Here is an 11,763-nt window from a genome sequence, read left to right on the forward strand (position 1 = left end):
GCATGTGTCTTTTCAATTAAGCTCATTCCTACAACTCACTCTTTGTTGCAACCACATTGTTGTGTTATTGATTCAAGTGATCCGATTTCTTTTCCCTAGTTGCTCCCAAAATGGAACATGTAAGATGCCCATCACACATTTGATGTCCAAGCCCTAGTGTGTTTGACACAACATCCTTAGTTTGGATAGTAAAGCCCAATCCCTCCTCACACTTTGATATCTAGACTATTGGCTTCATTCCTAGGGATTTTATTCAAGTTTTTCTTTGTATCATGAAGAGCTTGAACATGAGCACTTTATAAAATTTTTTGGATCCACTCTAGTCACAAGGAACCTAACACCATCCACTACACATCAAATGGCTCCTAGTTTGAGGCATGGCAGAACTGTGAGCATGTAGGTGCTTTGATTTGTGAGACAAGGGGGATAAGTACAAGTGATCTTACAGGGTGTAGAAAGTCATCGAAGCCAAGCTTGCCTAGAGACAAAGAAGCTCAAAGGGAGTCAAGCAATGATGGAAAGCATGCAATTCCTATTTTGCTTACAAGATAAACTAGTGCATGTTGCCAAATTATTGCTTTTAAGCCAAACACAAAGAAAAGGAAAAAGCTTTGCAATAGTGCTCTTGCTCAGGAGAACGCTTGTGTGCGTTGTTTTACCTCTCAGGAATTGCCTCTCTTCAAGTGGAACTTATTAAAATGAATGGTTTTAGTGCTTAGAGTAGTTTGAACAAATTGTAACCCTACATAGGTGCGGCTTGGCCTGAGCAGGCTTATTGGGCAGAGAGCAAAATCCCTGTTGGTCGGCCTGGAAGCAAAGCAAGGTTCCGTGCGTAAAAGGGCCATTACGAATAAAAGCAAGGAACGAATAACACCAAAAGATCAGTCTTCTCGGCGTTTTCCTTCTTCTTCTTCTTCTTCTTCTTCCCCTCTCTCTCTCTCTCTCTGCCAGAAGCGGGTCACTGAGATTTCTTTGATCGAAGGTAGTCCGCTCTTCTTTACCGCCCCTCTGTTAGGGTTTTCTACAGTTTCTCGCTTCTCAATTGCATAGTCTTTGCAGAGTATCGCTTTGATGGCAATGGGGAAGTCTTTCAAAGAGGAGCATGATTTGGGTAAGCCGTCTTATAAAAATTGGCTTTTGTGCGTATCTGTCAGCGTAGTCATGGGCAATTGAAACTTAGCTTGTTCGTGCATAAGATTTTCGAGTAGTTATATTCATATTTCGATCTATTTTTGGGATACATAATCCTGTCTTCATTATTGTTTGATGATAGTCAATCTGTGTCACATACTACACCAGCGCGCAACCAAATTTTTTTCAACGCTTTTGGAAATTGGGGCAAATACAATTTGTTTACAAAATCAGATTACTATGTCGTACGTCCGAAGACTCTTCTTTCGCTTTCTAACGGACTCTCTGATTGTGGGTTTTCTGTGATCAGCTGCTCGAAAAGCAGAATCTTCTCGTATTCGAGAAAAATATCCAGACAGAATCCCTGTGAGTAATTGATTTCTGATTTTCTCGTGTTATTAAATTCTGATTTTGTTCTTGATGACCTTTTGGTGTTTAAAAGCTTTGGAGGTTGTGGTTGTTCCCTTTCTTTTGGGGGGACTGTTTGGATTGACTAATCAAATACTGCGTATAACTAGATATCACTGCTGTGTGAGTTGCCTTGTTGCCTTTACTTGCCATAGCTGGTTGCATCACTTAAGTTGCGGCATGGACCTTCAAGAGCTGTCATTAGGGGTTCCTGTGCTTGGATTGTTTTGCTTGGCCCTTTGTCATTTTGTTTTTTTGTGTTGGAGGACACCCCTGCAATTGTCTCGTTGCTTTGTGGTGAGACTTGGGACTCGTTCAGATAATAGATATGTAGAAAGGGATTGTGCAGCCAGTGGACAGATTGGTTGATTGTCTGGTTGGTTTGACTGAAATATTAATAGGCCTTATAGATCACCATCATATATCAAGATAACTTGGCCATAGAGCAAAGTGCTTATGACATAATGATAATATGTAGTGCTACATTGCTAGTTCCCCTGTAGGGCTCAGCTGCTCTCTGCCTCTCCCATGCAGACGTATTATTTGACATGAACTCTGCAGTTGCATAAGCATATGTGTTTGATATGAACACAACGTTGTCACCAAAGCTGTTGCATAAGTTCAAGTCTATAGTAGACAAAGTAACACCCATTCCTAGAGAAATTGCACAATGATGAGATCGATATGGCATGTCATGGTCATGCTGAACTTGTGACACCTATTATTGGGAAACTCTGTTTACACATTTAAATCTATGTGGATAGTGGAGAGTTTGCATTGCACCATTTGTTGGATGTGATGTATTGCTTGGTATGCCATGGTGTCATAGAGTGCACGTAGTGGTTACTACATGGGGAAGGTAATTTCTCAGCATAGGGACAAGATCCATTCTTGGGTTGTAAAATTAAAAGGGGAATTAGTCCCTCTTATGTCATCTTTAGCTAGTTTCAAAGAGACGAAAAATAATTTTTCAATGTACTAGTGTTTGCAAAAGGTCATGAATCAATTGGTAATGTGTCTAAGTTGTATTATGAGCGCATTCTTAAAAGAATGTGAGGAATGTTTTTGTAGTCTTTGCTTGTTGAATTGTTGCGTGAAAGGCTAGAGGTCATGCCATGCATTTAATCCCTTGTCGTACTCCCTCAAATAAGCCATCATACAAGGGTAGTACAACCCAACATGAAGATATTATGAGGCAAATACAAGAATGATTGAAAATAGGACTGATTCAGCCTAGTCCATCTCCATATTGCTCCCTTGTCTTACTCGTGTAAAATAAGTACTGTAAGCATTTGGCAATTGTGTTTCATAAACTCTAAAGCCATTGGCAGCCATTAATGACAAGAAAAGTGATTTCTTTTTGCATGGGGCTCACTTTTTGGGTCACATTGTATTGATTGATTCTATTCGTATGGATCATGTAAAGGTTGATGCTTTATGTACTTGGTCTCATTTGAAGAATGTTCACAAGGTTTGGAGCTTCTTGGGTATGCTCTTATTATCATTGATTATTCATCACTTTGTTGAAATTATATCTTCTTTGCACGCTTTACAAAAAAAAGAAGTGTCCCTTTATTGGATAGAGGTGAAGATCTTAGGATTTGAAAAATTAAAAAAAAAGTTGACTTTGGATCCTATGCTTATCTTATTGGATCCTAGGAAGTCACTCATAATCCAATCTAATTCTTGTGGTAATAACATTGGGGCTGTTCGTATGCAAAAGGGTCATGTAGTGGCATAAGAAATAAGAAAGTCATGTTTTGTATGGTCTTGAAAGGAATTCGTAGCTTCACATGGAAGCACTATCTTTTGGGAGAGTTGATTTCACTGTTCAACTAGTCATCAAACTTTGAGATATTTTCTTACTCAAACAAAGTCATTTGAGAAGCATATTAGATGGGTAAACTTTCTCTTTATGTTTTATTTTTAGGTTATGCATATTGAGGATAGGAAAAATGTCATGAGCAAGAAATTTGAGTAATTGCTATGGCTTATTGCTTAGAGTTGGATATTGTTAAGCTAAAAGATTAAACGAGTGCCTTTGAACTCAAAATGCTACATAAGCAAATCCATTGCGACTAGGATGTGTATTTTTAATGCTTAGCTTTGGCAATATTAAGCCATGTACATGTGAGGTACACATGTGAAATTCAAGCTAATTAAGTGATAGTGAGTAACCCTAGTGATTAGTGGTGGATCGCATTGGTAAAAGTTATACAAAGTTATGCTAGACAAGTGTGTGTTGGTGCTTGGCGTAGTTTGGGTCTAGGCCATTAAATGTACAATGGTGACATTAGATGGACTAGGCATTAATTAACAAACTAACGCCAAGTCCAAGGCCAATTAATGTTGACGTATTAATGTCCCACGAGGGTTAGCACATTAATTGTGGATAGGTAATCATTTTTTAGAAATTAAAAATTGAAATTTAATTAATTAAAGCTTGAAATTACTTTTGGAAAATTGCAAAGTGACAAAACAGATTGTGACTTGTCAAAACTTCCCTTGCAAACTGGAGGAGGAGGAGGGTTGTTTGGCATTGGTTGAGGGTCATTCCACTATCTAGAGGTTGAGGGAGGAAAGAAGAGTAGTTAGATGGGCTTTGAGAGAGGCGACAGTTGATTGGACATTGTGACAAGACTAGAGCAATAAGTTTCCTTCTCCACCTTAGTGAGAGGTGGCGGTAGAAGAGGAGGACTTGCTAGGTGCACTAGGGTTTTACCCCCTTTTCAAAGCTACTGGCACCATCAGATCTATCTATCTAAAGATATGCCTTTTAGTTGATTCTCTCTCTTGTCTACCAATAAGCCCTTAGTAGTTCTCAACCATTTTCAGCATGGAGTGAACAACAATAGAAGAAATTGCTACTAAAACCCTAATTTACAGTAGAAACCATAGCCAACTTGGGATCTCTGTCCAATTACTAAAGACCCAAGGACTCGCTGTAGTAGTTGAATGCATTAATCTACCGTTGATACGAGGGATAGCCTAGTCCCAAATTATTGTTGTTTGCATGCAAAAGATTGAAGATGCAATGTGAGTCTGGATTATTGTACAATCAAGGGGTAAATTCTGTCCAAGTAGTATTGGTCATCTATGAAGGCCATTTGTATCGAAATTTGAAGGAGATCATCATATATTTGTGTACTTTGATCTCCTACCAATACAAGATAAAGAAATACAAGGGGTGCAAGTTGTTGGGGCCAATTGGGTGTCGGTTGTGCAAAATTAAGTGGTAAAGTGTGCATTTCTAGATTTGTGTATTTGGTGCTTGCTACAATTGAGTTAAATTAGCTTATCACCTATGGAGATATGCTAGGGTTTGTAGGAGACGATGTAGAGTGTATGACCACAACTAAAACATAGAGAACTCAAACTCAAACACAAACACAAACAGAGAAGAAAGATAACTCCGAAGTGAATTAATGAATCCTATAAACGAGGAAAGAGTCTACAAGATGCTCAAGGGCAAAGCTGTCCAACAGCCGACAGTAGTTCTCGTGGAAGCGGGTTGAGGGAGTAGTCCGAGTGTCATTTCCATTGGAGATGGATCTGGAGTATTGTAACCACCTAGCAGAGCTGAGAGATGCTGAATATTGAAGGGCAATAGGCTGGTCACCAAAATGCAGTAGTTTGGAGGCTGGAAATTGGCAAATGCAGCACCATGGATTGGAGGTTGAAATTTGATCACTGAGATTGTAGGCAGCATGGTGACAGTTGAGGAAGGTGTGTTGGATGCTGAAAGGGCTAGATTTGATGAAAATGCTAGTTGGCTTATGTGCAAAAGATAGGAAAATAGTAGGGCAGCTTGTAGTGCCTGAAAATGCAGCTGTTTGGGGTTGTAGGAGCAGTTGCCAGCAGCTAGGAACAGTGAGTGGCAGTAGTGGATAGGTCCTAGGGGCTGATGATGATGTGGTAGTAGTCGTAAAGGCTGGACAGCCATTGGAGGAGGTGCTAAAGGTGGAAACCAACAAACAAGAATAAGTTGAATGGTGGGCACGTGCTATTTATAGATACAAAAGGATCCTCCCAAATGAAGGTTTTGCTTATGGGGGATAGAACCGATAAATGGAACTTTTGGTCATTTACATGTTTTGGGGCTGTTTTAAAGAGCTAATTAGTTTGTAATGTATTTTTAGCTCAACATCACCACTCTTGCCAACAAGGAAGGTTGGTTTCACCCAAAAAGTTTGGTTGGTGTATCATCTATAAATAGGTGGGTTTTGTTGTCACTTGCCATCTTTGATCATCACTATCCTTCCTCAGTTGGTGCTTGTATCCCATTGCTGTCTATACGTCGTATGGTGGTTATCTCAGTTCACGGAGTACTAACCAACCATTTGGAGCTTAGACATCTTGTTTGCAGTTGTTGCCCACCTTTTTGGCCATGTATCGGAGCTGTTGCTTGTCATTAACATTTGTTTCAGCTAGTGTAGTTGTTGCCCGGCCCCTTAGGAGTGTACAAGTAGTTGCCACGATAGTCTATTGGTGTATTTGCAGCCTATAACTGCTCCCAATCAATTAATGCCATCCAAGAGCTATTGCCTTGATTGGGACATTTGTGTTTTTGTAGTATATTGGCATTTTTGCTTGGTAGCATTGTGTTTTTATCATTTTGCAGGCCATCTTGTTGCCTAATCAGCCTATCTATACTCTAGATGTCATATTTTGTATTTTGGCATTTACAACAGCTGATTACTCTGTGGTTTAGCCGAGACCTGGATGTTCGAGATTCATTTTAGTAACATTAGTAGTGTGTGTTTATTCATTCATTTTCATTGTCTTTGAGTTTTCTTCACCTTTTGAGTTTTTTTGTGTTCATTCAGTTACTGCTGTATAGGTTGAGTTTATCTTATTTGTTGGAGTATTTCTTTACGTGATATTAGAGCTAGGTTTACTCTAAAGATACCTAAGCCTTGATTTGAAAGCTTGATATCAAAGAGAGGTAAGAATGTAGAAGGGAAGATGTATTCATCGATTTCATTACCAAAACAGTCTCCATCACAATCTATGTCAAGAGCTGAACAAGACTTTACACTCAACTCTCTTGATGAGGCTAGGACAGATAGAGATATGATAGATTTTTATTTTGATTAGTGCATGCTTTAATTTTAGTGGTTCAACATGCAAAGGTTAGGGCAAAGCTTCGAGATTGATGCATGAACATAGTTGTGGCTTTATGCAACAAATTGGTTCAATTTGAAAATGAGATTTATATTTATTATATATTATGTGTAGGCCACAACATTGTGGGATCAAGTTTGCACCTCTAATATCATATTTACATGTCAATTGAATCTAGGACATGTATTCATATGCATTACTTATTAGAGTGTGAATGGATGGATTTGTGATGCATTTAGTCAAGGATGGTGTAAGCAATTGAGGACACTGTGTTGTAGATAAATTTGTCTTGATCAAGAGCAAGGCACATGGGAATCACTGACACCTAGTTATCCACGTCCGACAAATGGATGGACTAGTCAATGCATCATATCCAATACTTTGTGTGCGACTATGTATGATAGCGTCCGATCCAAATTGTCTGATGTTTTAGAGTGCTTGTTTATGACCATTTGGGATTACTTTGGGGTGGTGGTTGTGTTGTTTAGGCTTACTCTTCCACAACACACATGCACACAACCCCAATATATCATGCTCTCTCTTATATATTCTCCCTCTTTTCACCTCTAATTTCAATTCCAATTTTTTTTCTATAAATAGGGTTGGGCATTATTGATTAGTCTCCGCTATCATTATTCCATCACAAATATTCATCCCTTCTCTTGTGCTGCAGCACCCTGTTTCTTCATCTGCAGGCTGTGTTTTCAGGGCAGACCAGACTACCCAGCTGTTACATCACTTGTGGAAGCTTGGCGACTACTTTCGCATGCCTTGTGACTTGGTTTCAAGGCTGATCAGACCTGTGTTTCTGTCTACAGCTGCCATCCAGCATATCTTTATGATCGACAGGCTGTCACACTTTCCGTTTTGATTGCCAAAGGCTATGCATGCTCTTTAGGTGGACAAGCTCTTTCCAGCAGATGTGCATCCTCCAGCCCTTGCTCAGAGGGCTGCCTTCATTTGTGGCCCTGCCAAGATCTGTGTTTTAATTGCTGGCCATGCTATTGTTGCCATCATCATTAGAGTAGGTGTTTCTTTATCACTGATAGCTTCTAAGGATTGAGTTATACTCCCTCTACTAGTGTCCACCATCTTCTAGTGTCCTTTGTGACATGCCCCCAGAGGACCATGTTTTGCTGCCTCTACATAGCATTCCTTCAGAGGTGCTGCGCTTGATTAGCCGGGACTGTGAAGTCATCTCTAAGCTCTGATTGGAGTCAATGGCTTGACTTTACTCACCTCAATACGAGTCCTATAGACAACACCTTGAGGCTCTCACTCACTCCATTTATCATCATGATTCATTCAGCATGATTTGGTTCTCATAACTCATTATATCCTTCTTCGTTCTCATAACTTGTACAAAGCATGATGTGAGTCTTGGAATAGACCAGGGTTGCATTTCATTCAAGTACACTACATTCTGTATGGTACTGTACCATATGGTATTGTACAGGTTTCATGCATTTGAATTGTATTTTAAAAAAATGACCACTATAAAGTGGTGGTTGTTGCTTTTTAAATAAAAAATGACATTTTTTTTGTTGTTCTAACTTCAAACTTGTAAGTTGTTTCTTCTTTCAAACCTCATCTACTCTTTCACACTTCTCCCTCATCTCTTCCCCCTCCCCTCAGCCCTTATAAAAGGGCAGGTCTCCCCTCATCTCATCACACAAATCCACCTCCATTGTCAATCTTTAGCACTTTAGGTTCTTTTCATAGTATATCATTGATCATCATTTAGCACGTCACACTTGGAAGCCTAGTAACGATTAGTATTGTACATGGTTTTGTCTCATGGTCGATTTTGGCCTCAGAAGACATTAATGTATCTTTCATTCTCTTTTTCTCTCCCTCTCTCTCTCCCTCTCCCTCTCCCTCCCCCTCTCCCTATTCCTTTCCCTCACCTGCTTTTTCTCTCCTCTAGCTATTCCTCTCCCTCTTCTTCTGTCTCACTTCAAAGTTTCATTCACACATATTACACCCTCTCCCTCTCCCTCTCCCTCTGCCTCTCCCTCTCCCTTTCCCAAATCCCTCTCCCTCTTCCTTGCCTTTGTTCTCCTCATTCTTCTCCACAATGCCTAGTCACTTCAATTAGAGAACCTAAGTGGAGGATGCTCCAATTAGAGAGCATGAGTATGATGTTGATGGGAATGTCATTAGTGATGGTGACTTTGGTGAGCCTTTTGAGGCCTCTTCTATTGAGGGTGGCTCTCCACCTTTTGATTTGTCTAGAGCCTGATGTTGACTCATTCACATGAGTCATGAGTCATTTTGTATTTTGTCATTTTGAGTCCTTTTATGAGTATTGAGTGATACCATGTGCCATGGCAGATGCCCTTTTGTATCTTTTTGGAGTACTCAATAGAACATGGTACATGAGGTTAGTTTCAACTCTTATATGGCCTTGCAATTGTTTTCTAAACTCTAATTCACGAACCTTTGTAAAGAAGTGACACTTCCCAAGGTTGCTTTAAATGGGAACCGGCATCCTAAATTGGGTGGGTTTTTGACCAGCTGGATTCTGTGAATCAATTATTACGGCATTGTCATGAGATACTAGCACAATGGTTCCACAAGGTGAGATTTGTGTGAGAAATGGAAGGCAATTGAGTCTCCAACATCTGCTATTGTTTTTTCTGACCAACCCTTGTTACAAGTTCCTAAGTACAATATGCTGAGAGATTGAAATACATGTTGAAATTGTTTTCTTGCATATCTTTAGTGCAATGGATGAGTTGGTGAACTTCTGTTACTTTGTGAGTCTAGGGTGACCGGTGAATTGATGAACTCTGATTGCTTTGGACAGTTTATTGTGACCCTAATTCATTGTGTGGTGGCAAAGGATATATTTTTCTAAGATATTTAATGAGCTTAAGATATGAGGGGATTGAAAATTTAGAGTTATCATTACACAGTAGGTTCATGTAATCCACGTAAACTTTCTGGTGTGATTAATGGTTTTTTGCAATTGATTCAGGTCATTGTTGAAAAAGCTGCAAGGAGTGACATTCCCGTTATCGATAAGAAGAAGTATGCACTCTCACTTCACAGCATTGGTCCTCTATGGAATGTCTGCTGCTAGCATTGAGTTGTTTTCTTCTGTAGGATTCATTGCTTGGCCATTTATATTGGTTGATGTACAGATATCTAGTTCCAGCAGACTTGAACGTTGGACAATTTGTTTATGTTATTCGCAAGAGAATCAAACTAAGTGCAGAAAAAGCTATTTTCATCTTTGTGCACAATGTACTGCCACCAACAGGTACTTCTGTTGCAGTTCATTATACTAAAGTAAGATTACGTTTAAACTCTGTTAACCAATTGAGATTGTAAAAACATTTGCAGCTGCCTTGATGTCTGCTATCTATGATGAACACAAAGATGAAGATGGTTTCTTATATGTCACGTACAGTGGGGAGAATACATTTGGATTCTTGTAGTTGACGGGACATCTTTACCTAGCTTGAAAGATGGATGGCTCATAGTTACAAGGTTTAATAGAACTTAACTGCACACCTGAAATGCTGCTGGGGCATGTAGAAAGAATTAACTGCATGTATGTGAGTGCAGCTCTTGTACATAAGCAACTTGTAATTATTGGGGCAGCAAGATGTAAACTAGGTTCATTTTCGTTCAAAGGAATCTAAGTATCCATGATAATCCCATGGCAAGCATCTTCCTAATATTTTGATCTTTGATTTATAGACATTGCCCTGGTTACTGATACGGGCTAAATGTAATTGCAAAACATTTATTTGGTCTTGCATTGCATTGGGTAGACATGATTGTGCTGAAATGTTTTGTGTTAATAGTCCTAGTAGTTTGTGGAGAAATGGCAAGGAAATTGCTTCTCTTTTGTTCGCATAAAGGGTAGTTAATTTGATGTCCATTTGGCTTTGAAATTGATACCTAGCATTTTCCAAGAACAAAACCAATTAGTATTTCCATTTTCGATAACAAGACTAAGTAGAGGCGAGAAAATACTGAAAAAAAACTCGTTTTGATGCCAAGTACTGTGTTAAGATTGGCAACACCAAGGATTCTAAGCTGGAAACTCACACATCTTTCTACTCATCGTTGATGTGAATCAGACTTCAAATTGGAAAGTTGTAAACTGGTTTTTTGACTCGTGCTTTTGGCTTTTGAAGTATGATGGTGTATTCTTAGGACATTAGTATTTTAGATGAAACTATTGATTCTCATTTCAAATGCTATGTATACCCTCCACTTTGGCCAACATTCCCAAATTGACCTTGACATATTGCCAAAATTCCAGATATCCTTATGTACAACTTTAGAAATTTCTCAAGTGCAAAATTGTGTTTTGAAAGTGTGATAGTTGTTTGGTGCTGTACATTGACAAGGTGAAAAAGCTTATGATTTGTGGAGATGTGCAACTATTGCTTACCTCAACTGCGGTGGTTTTTGTGGATGCTTCTTATAGAAAAAGAAATGCACTACGTGAATTTCATTGAGTTTGACCATTTTGGTACACATTGTCAATTTCATTGACTTTGGTAAACAATTAGTGAGATTGCTAGGACTTTTGACTTTGTTTGCCTTGACTTGCCCCTTGGGAGAAGAGGGACTATCTCCAAAAGGCTAAGGGAGAGCTACTTCACTAATTTGTATTGGATCCCCAAAGTTTTGCATGTAGATTTGATTAATGCAAATAGAAAGAGCTTCTCACTGTCAACATTGAAGGTACCTTGTGATTCATTCTCAACTTATACGCAATGTTAAATTCTCGTTTTCAAAAATGTCGAAGACATTTTAAAAATTGTGTGAAGTGACTTGTTAAATGAGATGGTGAATGTGATAACCTTTAGCAGCAATGATTTTTCTTTTTGTGGTTCTTTACGAAGTTTCAGTTTCTTGTGCTTTTCATTCACAAATTTTTTGAATATTGCAAAGTTGCCCATGGAGTAGCTACATGTTTAGTATATGTAATGTGATACAGGAAGGTCACATATTGTAATATATATATATATATATATATATATATTGTTATCCATGTATTGTTGTACTTTTTGGGGGTAACACATATATCCTAATACTTAGATGTATTATGTGTCATAGCTTATGATACTTGTTATC

General features: G+C 38.8%; 1 protein-coding gene across 1 annotated transcript; it reads left to right on the forward strand.

The window, feature by feature from the left end:
- Positions 1–754: 754 nt before the first annotated feature.
- Positions 755–10,460, forward strand: LOC148016411 (autophagy-related protein 8C-like). Its single transcript, XM_087663939.1, has 6 exons — positions 755–982; positions 1,060–1,111; positions 1,442–1,497; positions 9,644–9,696; positions 9,810–9,928; positions 10,012–10,460. Exons 2-6 carry the CDS (start codon positions 1,072–1,074, stop codon positions 10,104–10,106), a joined length of 363 nt encoding a protein of 120 aa, XP_087520065.1. The 5' UTR covers positions 755–982; positions 1,060–1,071; the 3' UTR covers positions 10,107–10,460.
- The last annotated feature ends 1,303 nt before the right edge of the window (positions 10,461–11,763 follow it).

The sequence above is a fragment of the Lygodium microphyllum genome, chromosome 23 (assembly GCF_053477565.2).
Source record: "Lygodium microphyllum isolate KBCC chromosome 23, Lygodium_microphyllum_v1.1.10, whole genome shotgun sequence".
Lineage (NCBI taxonomy): Eukaryota > Viridiplantae > Streptophyta > Polypodiopsida > Schizaeales > Lygodiaceae > Lygodium > Lygodium microphyllum.

Coding starts and splice junctions, on each gene's coding strand:
- LOC148016411 (XM_087663939.1), top strand. CDS start 1,072: ATGGCAATGGGGAAGTCTTTCAAAGAGGAGCATGATTTGG. Junction 1,112..1,441: donor CAAAGAGGAGCATGATTTGG/GTAAGCCGTCTT, acceptor TTCTGTGATCAG/CTGCTCGAAAAGCAGAATCT. Junction 9,697..9,809: donor CCCGTTATCGATAAGAAGAA/GTATGCACTCTC, acceptor GTTGATGTACAG/ATATCTAGTTCCAGCAGACT.